Source organism: Oryctolagus cuniculus, chromosome 17 (assembly GCF_964237555.1).
Source record: "Oryctolagus cuniculus chromosome 17, mOryCun1.1, whole genome shotgun sequence".
Classification (NCBI taxonomy): domain Eukaryota; kingdom Metazoa; phylum Chordata; class Mammalia; order Lagomorpha; family Leporidae; genus Oryctolagus; species Oryctolagus cuniculus.
This window is the reverse complement of record NC_091448.1, coordinates 23,960,805-23,977,275: the sequence shown is the minus strand read 5'-3', so window position 1 is coordinate 23,977,275 and position 16,471 is coordinate 23,960,805. Positions and strand designations below refer to the sequence as shown.

The following is a 16,471-nucleotide window of genomic DNA, read 5'->3' as shown; positions in this document are numbered from 1 at the left end:
ACCTGGCTCCTGCCATCGGATCAGCGCGGTGCACCGGCCGCGGTGGCCATTGGAGGGTGAACCAATGGCAAAGGAAGACCTTTCTCTCTGTCTCTCTCTCTCACTGTCCACTCTGCCTGTCAAAAAAAAAAAAAAAAAAGAAAGAAAGAAAGAAATATGGGGCTGGCCCTGTGGCATAGCTGGTAAAGCTGCCACCTACAGTGCAGGAATTCCCATATGGGTGCCGGTTCAAGTTCCAGCTGCTCCACTTTCTGATCCAGCTCCCTGCTAATGTGCCCAGGAAAGTAGCAGAGGATGGCCCAAGTGCTTGGGTCCCTGTACCCACATGGGAGACCTGGATGAAACTTCTGGCTCCTGACTTTGGACCAGCCCAGCTCCTGCTGTTGTAGTCATCTGGGGAGTGAACCAGAGGATGGAAGATCTCTCTCTCTCTCTCTGACTATTCCTCTCTCTCTTTGTCTCTAACTCTGCCTTTCAAATAAATATATAAATTTTTTAAAAAAAATAAATATAAAAATATAAATTGTTTTTTCAGCATAAACTCCATTAAGTTCCAGACACTTGGAATCAGGGCTTGGCATTGTGGCATCGCAGGTTAAGTTGGCTCACTCCCCAAATGCCCACCGCAGCCAGGTCTAGGAAGAGTTGTAGCCAGAAGCCAAGAACGCCAGCTGGGTCTCCCACACAGGTGGCAGGAATGCAAGTACTGGGACCATCATCTGCTGCCTCCCAGGCACATTAACTGGCAGGTGGATCTGAAGGGGTGCAGGACTCGATCCGAGACACTCCGATAAGGGGTCAGGTGTCCCAGATGGCAGCTTACCCCTCTGCACCACGACACCTGTGCCATTAAAGATTTTTTTAATGTTAGGACACAGAAGTCAGAGGGGGACGGTCCAGGCCTGTCAGGGGAATGCCTGGATGGGTGGATTTCCCATCAAAACTCCTGCAGAATTGTCCTTGTTGATGGGGGGAATGAGCAGGAGCAGAGCGGGGGAACAGGGCCCGGGTGAAGCCTCCTGGGTGTTTTCCTGCCGCAGCCGGGCCGGCTTTCTCAGAGCACTCTGCCACTGCGTGCGTCATTGCTCGTCAGCACTCCGGAAGGTCATGAGCAAAGTGCCTCGAGCATCCCGAAGCGCTGTCGTGCTGTCCTTGCTGGCCAGCGGTTTGCTTTGACTGTCACTGGGCCTCGTCCCGTGCCGGTAGCCACTGCTGTGCCTGTGCTCCGTCTTCGGGATCACTCTGGCACAGCCGCGTTTCCGCTCCCTTTACAGCTTCTTCAAGGAGACACTGATGCCGCTGAAAGCCCTGCTCCTGTGTGCGGCGTTGTGACTCGGGTGCCGGCGCCCATCGGGCAGAGCGTGCCCCGCTTTAGTTCTTCAGTCAGAGCCCCCCGAGCCGCACGTGCTGTCCGCTGCTGCTTCTGCTGTGAATCCCCCGTCTTCCATTAGGGCACGGCCAGCGTTCACTTTTCCCGTGGGCGTGGGCGTGGACGTGGACGTGGCTGGTCTGCTGCTGTGGGCACCGTCCTCAGTGCCGTCTTGTCCCTTGTTAGACAGTCTGTGCCAGCAGTTAGGATGTCCAAGTCCTGTATTGCAATGCAACCCCTGGGTTCGACACTGGCTCCAGCTCCTCCTAACTCCAGCTATCTGTATTTCCCAATGCTTTGATACCAGGGGCCGTGCTGACTCCAGACAGACTGCCTCTCCCAGGCCGATTCTTGGGGTGGCCATTGTAAAATCATTACTTCTCTTTTTCCTTGACCTGCCAGTGACCTTTTTAAAATCCTGACTTTTTTTTTTTTGACAAATAAAAACTGGTATTTATCATACAAAATGGCATTGTAAAATATGTGCACATGGTGGAATGGCGTATGCATTACCTTGCATACTTACTATATTTTATCTTCAGAACACTTAAAATCTACTCTCCCAAGGACCAGCATTTTTTTTAAAGATTTATTTATTTATTTATTTATTTGAAAGAGTTACAGAGAGGCAGAGGCAGAGAGAGGCCACATGGCCAGAGTTTCGCTGATCCGAAGCCAGGAGCCAGGAGCTTCGTCCAGGTCTCCCACACGGGTGCAGGGGCCCAAGGACTTGGGCCATCTTCTACTGCTTTCCCAGGCCATAGCAGAGAGCTGGACTGGAACTGGAGCAGCCAGGACTCGAACCAGCACCCATATGGGATGCCAGCACTGCAGGCTTTACCAGGCTTTACCTGCTACACCACAGTGTGGCCCCAGAGACCAGCATTTGGCATAGTGGTGAGAGCCACCACTTGGGACACTTATATCCCATGTCCGAGTGCCTGGGTTTCAATCCTGGGTCTGCTCCTGCCTTGTGACTAAGACCATGGTGGAAGACTTGCAAATGATTTATGACGGATAGTTTTATAAATTAGCCAAATTGTGAATTCAGGGTAAGGTTTTTACTACCTGTCCGTGTGGCCTTTCTTGGGAAGCTACTGGAGGGTGTGGTGCACCAAAACAAGGAGCAGGGAGACTTGCTGTAGGAGGCAGGATGTTCCCCACGGGTGGGAAGTACAGACCATCTCCGGATGCCACTGAAGGCATGGCCGAAGGGGACGGCGGCCTGGCCGCAGGCCGGGAGAGCAGCCGTTGGAAACCATGGCAGGAGGACAGATGCCTAGGACGGAGGTGGCCAAGAAATAAGACGACATGGACCCTGGAGGGAGATCTTACACTTCTGGTAGTTGGTGGAGAATACAATCAGTATAAGGACATAGGAAAGCCAAGCAGATAAAAGCCAACTTTGTTTATATTTTTCTTAAGCTGAGAGAGAAACACAGCGTAATCCCAGTTGACTAAGTTGTTGAGCTGTGAGTAGCGTTTGCAGAGCCACGGCTGTGTAAACAGCGTGGCCTTTCCCTCTGTGGCCCAGGATGGCTGCTTCCCCTCGGGCTGTCCTGCCTGCATTCCAGCAGGCAGCAGTTCTCTCGGCTCCAGCTCTCCTGGGTTCTTTTGGTTAAACAGGAATCAAATTGATGAGATTCGATTAGCACATTAATACATTGAGTGAATTAATAAGTTAAATGTTGAATTAAAACACCAGTAGGAAAGTGGATCTAAACAAATGTCTGTGGACAAAAGCGCTCACACACATCTTTTTTTTTTTTTTTTTTTTTTTTTTGACAGGCAGAGTGGACAGTGAGAGAGAGAGACAGAGAGAAAGGTCTTCCTTTGCCGTTGGTTCACCCTCCAATGGCCGCCGCGGCCGGCGCGCTGCGGCCGGCGCACCGCGCTGATCCGATGGCAGGAGCCAGGAGCCAGGTGCTTTTCCTGGTCTCCCATGGGGTGCAGGGCCCAAGCACCTGGGCCATCCTCCACTGCACTCCCTGGCCACAGCAGAGGGCTGGCCTGGAAGAGGGGCAACCGGGACAGAATCCGGCGCCCCGACCGGGACTAGAACCCGGTGTGCCGGCGCCGCTAGGCGGAGGATTAGCCTAGTGAGCCGCGGCGCCGGCCACACACATCTTTATTTATCTTTAGTTGAAAGGCAGGGTCAGATCGAGAGAGATCTTCCGTCCACTCGTTCGCTCCCCGAGTTCCAGAAGCCTGGGACTCAACCTGGCTCTCCCTCATGGCTGGCAGGAGCCAAGTACTTGAGCCATCTCCTGCCTCCTCCCAGCGTGCACGTCAGCGTCAGAAGCATAGCTGGGACTTGGATCCAGGCGCTGTGATAGGGAAACGGAGCACCCCACGTGACACCTGCTGGGCTTCCCCGCTTTAAAGTTTGTTTATTTGGGGGCCAGTGCTGTGGTGTAGAAGTTAAGCTTCCACCTGCAGCGCCAGCATCCCATATGGGCGCTGGTTTGAGTCCCGGCTGCTCCACTTGCAATCCAGCTCCCTGCTAATGCGCCTGGGAAAGCAGCGGAGAATGGCTCAAGTGCTTGGGCCCCTGCACCCCCGTGGGGAACCCTGTTGGAGCACCTGGATCCCGGCTTGCTGGGGCCAACTAGGGAGTGAATCAGTGGATGGAAGATCTCTATATATAAATCTTTCAAAATAAGTGAATCTTAAAAAAAAAAAATTCTGAGCCAGTGAATGAATGAGTAAATGAATGAATGAGTCAGAGAGGAGAGTGGGAGGGAGCAGACAGTAGGGAGGAGGGGCCTAATGGAAGGGTCTGAGGGAACAAAGCCCTTCACCCCTTCACCTCTGGGAGCAGCTCCCCTACGTGCGTCGGAGGGGCGGGCCTAGTTTCCTCACCTACACAGAGTTCTCCAGAACACACCCACGCACACTCAGCGCACGTCTTGGTGTTGCAGGTCGCAGTGGTGGGATGCCCTGTGCCTGGGACTTGGCCTGTGTGAGCAGAGAATGGGTACAAATTCGGCTGTTCTGGGCCAGCCACGGAACGTCACAGCCTGCTCCCGGCAGTACGGGGACTGTGGCACAGGCACTGGGCACAAACCCGTGCTCCACTCCGGACATTACACCAGCTCTGCCTCCAAGAAAAGCCAGAAACTGGGATTTTTGTTTTGAAATATCTTGACTCTTTCAAATAAATAGAGGGAGATCCTCTATCTACTGGTTCATTCCTCAGTTGGCTGCAATGGCCAGGGCTGGGCCAGACTGAAACCAGGAGCCAGGAACTGCATCCGGGTCTCCCACATGGGTGGCAGGGACCCAAGCACATGGGCCGTCTTCTGCTGCCTTCCCAGGCACATGAGCAGGGAGCCAGATTGGAAGCAGGTGCCCATATGGGATGCCAGTGTCACAAGTGGTGATTTACCCTGCTGTGCCACAACACCAGCCCCAAAATATCTCGACTGCTTTTGAAGCTGGCAACCTCTGCTGCGGGGTCCTGGGGGTGGGTGGCTGCCCAGGGGAGAGCTGTTGGTGGTTTCTTCTCCACAGTGCAGGTAAGAGGCTGTGGCGACGGGCTAAATGAAATGCCTCGCTCTGCCGAAAGTCCGCCCTTGGGTACCTGGGTAGTGTTCTGTGTCTGGGCAGAGAGGAAGCACCCAAAATGAATGGCCAAGTCCTCGCTGATAGCGGGGCCGGAGAGGCGAACCCAGGTCTGCCGTCCCCTCTGAGCTGCCTGCTGACTGTGCCTCCTCCCTGGGACTGTTGCAGGAGTGCAACATCACAGTTTGGAAAGGCTTTTCCTGAAACATAGTGCAGGTGTTAATCGGGAGAGCTATTTTGCCACGCGCAGCTCAGAGGCGTGCCTTGTTTCGGGAGTGACGGCAGAGTCTGCAAAAACGGAGCTGGGAGCTGCGGGGCCTGAGCCCTGGCCGCAGAAAGTCCAGAGGGAAGAGCTTCAGTGGCCTCGAGAAGGAGGCAGACACTGAGCTTTTCTGGAAGTGGTGTTGCGGGGTCGGTGTGGCGTGGAGAAACGCATGTCGCCGAAGACGGTCCGATCCCGCTCTGCACAGCGGCACTCCCAGCCTTCGAGAATCGCACCTTGGGCACTTCCCCTGCAGTCAGCGTGGGAGCTTGCCGTTCCCGGCGGGGGGGGGGGGGGGGGGGGAGGCTAGGGTTTTGCAGAGGATCCAAGCCTCCCACAGAGCGGGGATGTGAAGTCTTGGGGCTGTATCATTTAGGGGGGTGGCATGGCTCCTTCTTACTACCACTGATACTACAGTGTGACTGATATTCCCATAATGCTTTGTAAGCTACAAAGACCTTTCACCGCACTCTTCTCACTTGCTTGCTGGAAGCTCTGTGAGATGGCTGAGAGGAATCTGCTAGTTCCCCCTTGGGCTGAACCACAGAATCTCTCTCTCTCTCTCTCTTTTTTTTTTTTTTTTTTTAGAGTGGACAGTGAGAGAGAGAGACAGAGAGAAAGGTCTTCCTTTACCGTTGGTTCACCCTCCAATGGCCGCCGCGGCCGGCGCACCGCGCTGATCCGATGGCAGGAGCCAGGTACTTATCCTGGTCTCCCATGGGGTGCAGGGCCCAAGCACTTGGGCCATCCTCCACTGCACTCCCTGGCCACAGCAGAGAGCTGGCCTGGAAGAGGGGCAACCGGGACAGAATCCAGCGCCCCGACCGGGACTAGAACCCAGTGTGCCGGCGCCGCTAGGCGGAGGATTGGCCTAGTGAGCCGCGGCGCCAGCCTCTCTCTCTTTTTTTTAATTGTTACTTTACTTTAAAGGCAGAAAGAGCGAGCGAGAGCAAGCTTCGATCCACTGGTTTACTCCCCAAATGCCCACAGCAGCCAGGGCTGGCCCCTCCTGAAACCAGGAGCCAGGAACTCCATCCAGGTCTCCCACAGGGGCCACAGGGACCCCAGTACTTGAGCCATCACTTGCTGCCCCGCAAGATGCAGTTAGCCCCCAGCCACACACCTGTGCCTCTCGTGCTGTCTTAGGAAGGTCTGCCTCTTTTCAGCACACGCTGTTGCTGCCGTTTGAGTACTCTTCCCTCTCCTCTTCCACCCATTGTTTCACTCCCCATACGGCTGCAGTGGCCAGGTCTGGGCCAGGCCCAACCAAGCCAGAAGCCGGGAACTCCCTGGCACTTGGGCCATCCTCCACTGCTTTCCCAGGCGCTTTAGCAGGGAGCTGGACCAGAAGTGGAATCTTGGGCTCGGTGCGGCAGGTTCTGGGCTGGTCGCATTCGGGGAGGCTGCCAGGGAACACTGACGCGGTGCTTCCTGGCCCGTGCTGCCCTGATTGGTGGCGGTGGCAGTGGTGTGTGTGTGTGCGTGTGTGTGTGCATGTGTGTGTGTGTATGTGTTGGGGGTGAGGGGTGTCTCTAAGACTGCTTCCACCGTATTATCGGTGGACACGCAGCCGTGGGCAGTGCCCCTCGCAGAGATGGTGCAGGCCTAAGTTTTGGAACCGGCCCGTTGGAGACCGAGTGTTGGGCTGGCAGAGGAGCAGCTCCTGCTGCTTCAGCCTCAGGCTGTGACAGTGGAGAGCGGGCCCTTCGTGACGGCAGCGGGTTTTGCTGCGAGGATGCGGGGCGGGTCGTCAGAACGTGCATCTTCTTGGTGTTTGCCTGAGCGGCTGTCGACAAGTGCGGAAACACTGGGTAGGAAATGCGGGGCCCTCCCTTGTCGCCTAGAAAGCCTCTCCCGACTCTCTTGTGCAAGTTCCTAGTTTTGTCAAAACGAGTTCGATAAAGTGCTTTGAAGCAGAAAAAAGAAGAAGAGGTGGCGCACTGGGACTTGAACCAGCACTCCGGTTTGGGACGCCGGCCTTGTGAGTGGCAGCTTCAGCGCGGCACTGCACTGCAGGCCCCTCCCTGACAGCTTTTGTGACCACTGTCTGCTGTCTGTGTCCCGTAGCCATGGCGCTCATGTGTGGAAATGAAACCTGCCCTCAGGTCCAATGCTGTGCGTTTTTCCTGTCAAGCGTCCTTTTTTTTTTTTTTTTTTTTTACAGGCAGAGTTAGTGAGAGAGAGAGAGACAGAGAGAAAGGTCTTCCTTCCGTTGGTTCACCCCCCAAATGGCCACCACAGCTGGTATGCTGTGCCTATCCGAAGCCAGGAGCCAGGTGCTTCTCCTGGTCTCCCATGGGGTGCAGGGCCCAAGCACTTGGGCCATCCTCCACTGCCTTCCCGGGCCACAGCAGAGAGCTGGCCTGGAAGAGGGGCAACCAGGACAGAATCCAGCGCCCCGACCGGGACTAGAACCTGGTGTGCCAGTGCCGCAGGCAGAGGATTAGCCTAGTGAGCCGCGGCGCCGGCCTCTTCTGATATTTAAAATTACCAAGGTCCTTGGACAGGTGACCACACTGCACACCCAGCACAGTGAGAGCGGCCGGGCCACTGCCTTGTGTGCCAACGACAAGAAAAGGCAGCGACATCCTCGTCCTCGACTTCAGGGGCCACCTCTGCCAGCGACCTTCCTGCTGGAGGAAGGGCCAGGGTGGGCCAGGGTGATGGGGACACGTAAAGCTGCCCAGACGATTGCTCCCCCACGTCCTTTCTGGGCTTCGCGCACACTTGGTGTATCTGCCGGAGGCAGGGAGGCACAGTCACCCAGTTAATGGGGCAGGCGCAGGTGTGGAAGTGACACAGTTGCTCAGGCTGGTGTGGCAGTGGGCGAGCCCCATGCGGGGAGCTCACAGCCTCGTTTCAGCTCCAGCCAGCTGGAGGCCCTGCAGGCTTAATTTTTGATTTTTATTATTATTTTTTAAAGCCAGCTACATCTCTCTCTACCAAAGTCTTTGTGAAGCTCATCACCATGGAACTTCTCAAATCCAGTTCCTGGTGATATTAAGCTGAAATTTGTAGGCAAACACCCAGGCAACAGTGCCTAGGATTGCAAGGTTCGGTTCCAAATATAGCACAGCTCCCATCTCCAGTGAGGAAAGAACACTGAGTGAATTCATTACACAAGCCAGGAGCTTAAAGCCACATCTCTCAAATGCATGCACTCCTCAGAACTGGCCCGAACCGATGGATCGGAACCCGGAGGCGCCGCTTCTCCGCGAGTGCACTGTCCAGCGGTGACTGTGTTCGCCAGCGTCCTTGGCAATGAGCTCCGTGACATCCGATCGGCAGGCCCACGCCTGGCACACTTGGAGTCTTTGCTTGCAAAGGCAAAGACTGAAAGCGCATGGCACGGGTTACAGAGGGGACAGGCAAAGGGGGCACAGGCCAGCTCCAGTACTAAGCGTGGTCAAGCGGGAGGCTAAGCTGCGGCTGTGACGCTGGCATCCCCTACTGGAGCGCACAAGTTGAATCCTGGATGCTCTGCCTCCTATCCGGCTCCCTGCTAATGCGCAGTGGAAGTTAGTGTAGGTGCTTAGGACCCTGCTACCCAGGAAGAGAGACTCGATGGAGCTCCTGGCTCCTGGCTTTGGCCCGGCCCAGCCCCAGCTATGGAGGCCATTTGGGGAGTGAACCACTGGATGGAGGATCTCTTGCTCTGTCACTTTGCCTTTCAAATAAATAAATATTTTTAAAATACTCCAAATGCATAAACAAGAATATGAAAGCACAGCTCGAAGAATCCTTCTCACATTTCTGATCATCACCGTCGTCTCTAGGAGGTGAGTTTGCGAGAAGGGAGAGCCACTTCTTACTCTTTAATTTCCATCAAAATTTGGAAAATGAACATGTTTTACATTCTTGAACAGAAATAACATTTTAAATGAAAAAACGTTAGTGATTTGTTGTTCTTCCACAAATAGCAAATTGTTACAAGGAAGCTGGTACAAAACAAAACCCCGCCTAGCACACCCTAAAGCCCACTTGGCGTCGGGGTGAGCAGTAGGATGGTCCTGTAGAACTCTGCTCAGCCGTGGCCTGTTTTGCATCTGTGTTGTCCCCATGCAGTGGACACCAGATACACGTGGCTACTGAGCGCCTGAAACGTGACTGGTACAACCAAGCAACTTAATTTTTCCTTTTAATGTTTATTTGTGTATTTGAAAGGCAGAGTTACAGAGAGAAAGAGAGAGAGGGACATAGACAGGCAGACCTTCCATTCACTGGCTCACTCTCCAACTGGCTGCACTGGCCAAAGCTGGGCCAGACTGAACCCAGGAGCCAAGAGCTCCAGCTGGGTCTCCTCCATGGGTGGCAGGGGCCAAAGCACCCCGGCCATCTTCCACTGCATTCCCAGGCCACATTAGCAGGGACCCAGACCAGAAGCAGAGCAGCTGGGACTTGAACCAGTGCCCATATAAGATGCCAGCATCGCAGGCAACTGTTTAACGCACTGTGCCACAATGCTGGCCCTAATTTTTTATTTCATGTAAATCAATTTAAATAGCTGCTTATGGCCAGTAGCTACCATGTTGGACACAGGCCTAGAACTTTCCTTTTTGGTGAGCATAAGAAATTTTTTTTAAAGATTTTTTTATTTTTTTTGACAGAGTTACACAAAGAGAGGAGAGGCAGGGAGAGAGAGAGAGAGAGAGAGAGAGAGAGAGAGAGAATCTTCCATTCACTGGTTCACTCCCCAGTTGGCCATAACGGCTGGTACTGTGCCATTTTGAAGCCAGGAGCCAGGAGCTTCTTCTGGGTCTCCCACATGCGTGCAGGGACCATCTTCTACCGCTTTCCCAGGCTGTAGCAGAGAGCTGATCAGAAGAGGAGCAGCCGGACTCAAACCGGCACGCATATGGGATGCTGGCACTGCAGGCGGTGGCTTTACCCACTACGCCACAGCGCCGCCCCTGTGTTCATGTCTTGAGACTCCTCCCATTGAGAATATCCAAAAGATTAATACAAATGATGCAAGTTAATCAGCATCCCAATAAATCAGGCAGGAGTGGCCTGAAACTGCAATGTAATGTACTACGCCCGCACCGTTTGCCAGCCTGATGGTAGGGGTGAAGGTTGTTTAGGGTGGGGGTGAGGACCACACTGAGAGTCAGCCAAACCACAGCATGGTTTATAGTTCTCCCTTTCTGGCTGTCATCCTAACTGGTGTGTGGCCTATCTGCTGGCAGCCTCCCTGGGAAAACAGAGATTATGAGGGTAAAGTATGTTCCTTCTCTGCTGCTAATTCCAGCCCAGTATTGGCATCGGAAGTTCAGTAGCGAAAGCCGGAACTGCCAGACACCAGCCATGGAGGGGAGCCTTAGAACCCCGCTGACTCCGCCCTTGGACACGGCCATGCATATACGGCAGATCTTCTGCATTCGTTAACAAAAGGATCTCCTGTCTCTTGCCCTTAGCATTGGAAATCAAATGCCTCCAAATACTTTGCACCAAGGTTGATCCAAGAAGACATGCTCCTTCTTTGGGTGACCATTTCATACTCTTACAAAAGGTAGTTTTATAATTCTGAAATCCTAAAGTTTGTAAGAGGACGCGATGAGATTCAGTTCTCATCGGGTGGTTTACTTTTCAGTCGAAAATGATGCCCTACTTGTAAATTCAGCATTATAAACATATTACCAAATGCTTGCTTTTATCTTCTGCCTTGCTAAAAAAAAAAAACAAACAAACCCAAAAACAAAATTGGCTACTGTGGTTTGAATGTGTCCTCTCCAAGTTCATGTGTTTGGGCCAGTGCTGTGGTGTAGTGGGTAAGGCCACTGCCTGCAGTGCCGGTATCCCATATGGGCGCCAATTCAAATCCCGTCTGCTCTTCTTCTGATCCAGCTCTCTGCTGTGGCCTGGGAAAGCAGTGGAAGATGGCCCAAGTCCTTGGGCCCCTGCACCTGCATAGGAGACCCGGAGGAAGCTCCTGGTTCCTGGCTGCAGATCAGCCCAACTCTGACCATTGTAGCAATTTAGGGACTTAGCCAGCAGGTGGAAGACCACCCCCTCTACTCCCATTCCTGCCCAGTCTCTGCCTCTCTGTAACTCTGCCTTTCAAATAAATGTTAAAAAAAAAGTTCATGTGTAGGGAACTTAACCCCCAAAGCAACAGTGTTGACAGGCGGAACCTTTAAGAGGTGATTAAGGGGCTGGAGCTGTAACACCGCCTGCTCTCCTCCAGAGAAAGCAGCAGCAGATGGCCCAAGCACTTGGGCCCTTGCCCCCATGTGGGAGACAGGAAGTGCCTGGCTTCCTCCTGGCCCATTTGGGGAATGAACCAAATAAACCCAAGTACACTTGTCGGGGTTGGGGGCAGAGGTGATTAGGCCCATGAGGGCTCTGCCCTCGTGAATGAATGAATGTCGTTCTCAAAGCATGTTTGGTTCCTTCTCGCCTTTCTGCCTCCTGCCAGGGGATGATGCAGGCTCCATGACCTTGTGCTTCCCAGCCTCCAGAGCTCTATCTGTTCTATAAATCACCCAGCCTCATGTGTCCTAAGAGCACAAAATGCACTATGTCACTAGCCCTCACATGAGCTCCGTCAAGTCTTTCAGTAACATTCCAGAGCCTTTTTGGCTTGCAGAATTCAAAGAATCAGGACTGGCTTTGTGGCATAGCAGGTTAAGCTGCTGCCTTTGATGCCAGAACCCGACATGGACACCAGTTCATGTCCCGGCTGCTCCACTTCTGATCCAGCTCCCTGCTAATGGCCTGGGAAAGCAAAAGATGCTCCAAGTGTTTGAGCCCCTGTCAGCCATGTGGGAGACCTGATGGAGTTCCAGGCTCCTGGCTTTGGCCTGGTCCAGCCCTGGCCACTGGTCATTCGGAGAGTGAACTAGCAAATGGAATACCTCTCTCTCTAACTCTACTTTCAAATAATGAATTCAAATAATCTATTCAAAGCAATAGAGATCCTCCTATACCCTCTAAATTGCAAACAACAATTTTTTTACCAATGATTTTAAGAAGTTTATTGTTCCCCTAAAACCATCCTTACAAATTTTAAGAATTCATCCCTTGCTACCATTGTCCCAAGAAGCTTTACTGTTGCCTACCACCTGGGTCAACCTGATCTTTTAGTTCTGAACATTACTTGCTATATAACTAAATAATTTACCTAACTTTGGAGTCTGCTTTTTCATTGGTAAAATGGGTGTATTAGTTATGCTAGGGAGTTCTTTGGGAAGCAAACAATAATTAAAACATGACACACAAAACGTTGGCCTAAGATCTTTAGAGAGCCAAAGTACCGAAGATACAGTGTTGGCGGAAAACACGACACTCACGAGCAGGTTGGGGAAACCAACAAGGAGTAACGGAGAAACGCAGGGCTGGGAAGGAAGCCCTTTCTATGCATAGGTTGGGAGGAGCCGGAAGCTGAAGATGGCTGCTCGACAGAAGCTGTGGTGTTCAGCAGAGGGACACACGTGACCTGCCAAAAAGCCAGCCAGGGGAACACACACCCGGCCTCTCTGCAGCTTCAGCGGCTGTTCCTGACGAACACGGCCTGAAGGCAGACGGACGGGAGCCTGTGGACGCAGTCCATGCGGGCCAACACCCGGGCCAGGGTGGGACGCACGGTTCGTCCAGCCTGCCCTCTGCACTGCATAAATCCAGTGCGCGAACCTAGCCGTGCACGCGGAGACGGAAGCAGCCTTCCAGGATCTCTGCGCGTTCTTCTCAGTGCTTTCGATGTCTCTGCCTTGCCGGGACCCTGGCACATGGCAAGAGCGGTCCTATTCATTAGGAATTCAGGAACTAGATTTTCTTAAACTCCAAAACCCCTATGGTAATAAAACATGCAACAATCCTACTGAATGACAGGAAAACCTGCGGTTTCTCATCAAAGAAAATAAAAGAAATCATGACATCAACTTCACATTGACATTTTTATTAACGCCAACTTTTTTAATTATTATTTTTTAAAACAATAGCACAAAAATGTTTCAAGGAAGCAGTCTCACGATCTGATGACCTTCTGAAATACAGTCAAGCCACACCAAATATGAATTTCTGTTAATAACACACAGAACATTTTTTAAAGAAAAATAAAAGGAAAAAGAAAACAGGGGGAGGGGAAGGGCATGAGACAGAGTTCCAACTGGCTGGGTGAGACACTGAGGCTCGTCGCGGGTGCACTGTCAAAGCAGAGTGGCACACACGGGCTCCCGGTCTGTTCTGAAAGCAGTCACCGCTAAGGGACGGGCTCTGTGCCCCGCGTGCTCGCGCACAGGAGGGACCGGGACCGGGGAGCGGAGCTGACACTGTTCGGAAGCGGCTCCACAGTGGCCCGTCAGACAACTAGGAGCGTTTGTGGCGGAAGAGTAACTCCTTCAGAAAGGCCTGGCTGAAAATCTAGTTCTATTGTCTCACCTACATGTACTTCAGGTTCTTAAAAGTCATCTTAAAAAAGAAAGAAAAAATAATGTATATCAGTTTTTCTTATTTAATGTGGCTATGAAAGATGTTTCTTTATTATTTCTTTAACTCTAAAGGAGGATGTTGTGGTGGGGGTTGGAAGTGGAACTAAAGGAAGGAAAAACCCAGAACAGGATGGGGTAGAGGTTTTTTTTTTTAATTTTTTTTTTTGGTAGTGGTGGGGGCTGGAGGGGTCACACAGACGGGAAGGCAAGGAGGAAACTACAATCCTTGGTTCAGATTGAGTTATGCAGGAAAATAAATCTTCCTGATCAGTCCCCATGCCAAAAAGGAAAACCACTTGGAATTATGCACAGACTCCAACTATGTCCCACCCGCCGTCAGCCGTCCCCAGCTGACCGTTCTCAGCAATGGACACCCACCGGGCTTGCAGGCCGCCTGCAGAACCACTGCACAGGGCCTCTGCCCCAGAGCCTCTCGTTCCTCCTGGCAGGTCACAGACACAGAACGCTGCCCTCAGCAGGAGAGCGCTAAATACTTTTCACCACTGACAAGGCTTCAGGAAGTTTCACAGTTTCGTTATGCTCTATTTTATTACTATCATATTTACATTTTTATTTTAAACTTTATTTATTTTATTTTTTTTTGCTGAATTGCTGATTTTCCTTTTTCAATAGAATTTAATTCTGGAGTGTGAGCAGGAACCCGTTAACTACATTCATTGTCCAACCCCCACTGGTTTGAAAGAAGACTGGATTCTTGGCGTGTGACCCGCTCGGCGCCACCGTTCCCTGCGCACAGCAGCAGGAGCGCGCGGCGGCGCAGCTCACACTGCGGGCGGCGAGGCCTTCCGCTGCAGGAGGTACTGGTGGATGCTGTCGGCGTCTCGCTTGAGCCAAGCGGCGTTCAGCAGAATATTCTCACAACACTGCTGGATGGTGCGCTCGGCGGACGGGGCTGGGTGGCTCTCGAAGAAAGCCTGGTGTAGAACAACCCAGAATGCAGACACGTTAGTCGTGGCAGGAAGAAGTTAGTAGCATGGTTATGAAAAAGACACCCACTCGTCTACACAGAGGCCTACACAACTGACCACTGCCACCTGCAGGCTGAAAGCAAGCACGCACGTTCTCCTTGGACCTGTGTGTAGGATTCTGCCCCCATCCCCAAGGGACACGCTTAGCACCGAATCCGAGTTAACAGTGCAGACAGAAGCTACTGCGTTTCTTCGATAACTGTCTCATCTTTAATCTAGGCTTTGGGCTCAGACTTGGGACTTGAATCTAGGCTTGGTCAAGTATAAGCCTGTGACTTCTGAGTAAATTAACTTCTTTAAGTCTCAGATTCGTCATCCATGAGGAAATATTTATTCCAGAAGAGGAAAGAAAAACCCTATAAAGATGTTTAGCAAAATACCTTGCACAGAATATTTAAGGATTCAACACATTCTGACTGCTTCAAATAAAGATAAATTTGCAAAGGATGATAAAACTAATTTCACTGCTGCCATACCCTGCTAATTTAATACTCCATGTCTCACATTTTTCAGAGAACACAACCATTCCCAAGTTTATTCTAATTTACCACAATGCTTATTGATTAACTAAGTTAATAAACTACTGAATAAATTATTCAACACAGTTGAATAAATTATTTTCTGATGACCTGGTTTCACAGAAAACAAAATGACTCATAAATACCAACCAGCAAAATGACTGGGCCTTCCCTTTGACCTAATCATCACAGGTACGAAAGAGAAAACCATTGCTAAAAAGGACTGCTTTATTTGAAAGGCAGAGTAATAGAGAAGGGGGAGAGGGTAAGGGAGACAGAGACCCACACAGAGAGACACAGACATCTTCCATCCCCTGGCTCCCTCAAATGGCTGCAATGGCTGAGGCTGTTCGAGGCCAAAGCCAGAGTGCTGGAATTCCATCAGGGTCTCCCACATGGGAGGCCAGAGGCCCGAGTATTTTGGCCCTCTTCCACTGCTTTCCCCGGCACATTAGCAGGGAGCTGGATCAGAAGTGGAGCAGTCGGGACTTGAGATGTCAGCATCACAGGTGGTGCCACAACGCCGGCCCCAAGAATTGACTGTTCCATTAGAGCAAGCCAGGACCTTACAAAAACCAATGATCTTGGCCGGCGCCGCGGCTCACTAGGCTAATCCTCCGCCTTGTGGCGCCGGCACACCGGGTTCTAGTCCCGGTCGGGGCGCCGGATTCTGTCCCGGTTGCCCCTCTTCCAGGCCAGCCCTCTGCTGTGGCCAGGGAGTGCAGTGGAGGATGGCCCAGGTGCTTGGGCCCTGCACCCCGTGGGAGACCAGGAAAAGCACCTGGCTCCTGGCTCCTGCCATCAGATCAGCGCGGTGCGCCGGCTGCAGCGGCGGCCATTGGAGGGTGAACCAACGGCAAAGGAAGACCTTTCTCTCTGTCTCTCTCTCTCACTGTCCACTCTGCCTGTCAAAAAAAAAAAAAAAAAAACCAATGATCTTACTTACATAGGTGACAACGGTTCCTACTCCAGGGCTGCTAGTCATGGTTGCGTTCTCAACGTCTCAATTAGATACAAGTCTTCCTTTAGTTTCATCTCAACAAATAGCACCAACATTTACATACCAGAAACCTGGGAATTATCCCAGACTAATTTTCCTTCCTTTCCCTGGTATGCTTACAACACAGAGAAGCTACTCAGTAAATATTGGGGAATTAAAAATTAAAAAAAAATCAAGGCCCTGAATCTTTTATTATTCATCGCCTTCCACCACCACCCTACTACTGTGTCATTCTTGCTTTCCAGCATGTTCTCTGTTCCCAATTCTCCAGGTTTTAGCGAGACTGAAATTTTGATAACACAAGTGCAATCAAGTCACTCTCACTTTTCTAAGCCATGGGAAG

The 16,471-nt window shown here is 51.9% G+C and overlaps 1 protein-coding gene and 1 non-coding gene across 12 annotated transcripts in view; one reads left to right on the top strand and one right to left on the bottom strand.

Moving 5' to 3' along the window:
* The window catches only part of LOC103351553 (uncharacterized), a 45,798-nt gene that overhangs the window by 12,110 nt on the left and 17,217 nt on the right, over positions 1–16,471 (top strand). For 2 of the 5 annotated variants that reach the window (XR_011383489.1, XR_001795296.3), the window contains one exon: positions 1,275–9,378. The exons of 2 other annotated variants lie outside the window; for them this stretch is intronic. This is a non-coding gene — a transcript (uncharacterized protein). Of the gene's footprint in view, positions 1–1,274; positions 9,379–10,443; positions 14,369–16,471 lie in introns of those variants that run through there. One more of the 5 variants, XR_011383488.1, reaches the window with a different exon arrangement.
* NPEPPS (aminopeptidase puromycin sensitive) overlaps positions 13,074–16,471 on the bottom strand; it is a 119,046-nt gene continuing 115,648 nt past the window's right edge. For all 7 annotated transcript variants that reach the window (XM_051825622.2, XM_051825623.2, XM_051825621.1 and 4 more), the window contains one exon: positions 13,074–14,556. In XM_051825622.2, the coding sequence (XP_051681582.1) occupies positions 14,404–14,556 (153 nt within the window). In that variant the 3' untranslated portion in view covers positions 13,074–14,403. The remainder of the gene's footprint in view (positions 14,557–16,471) is intronic.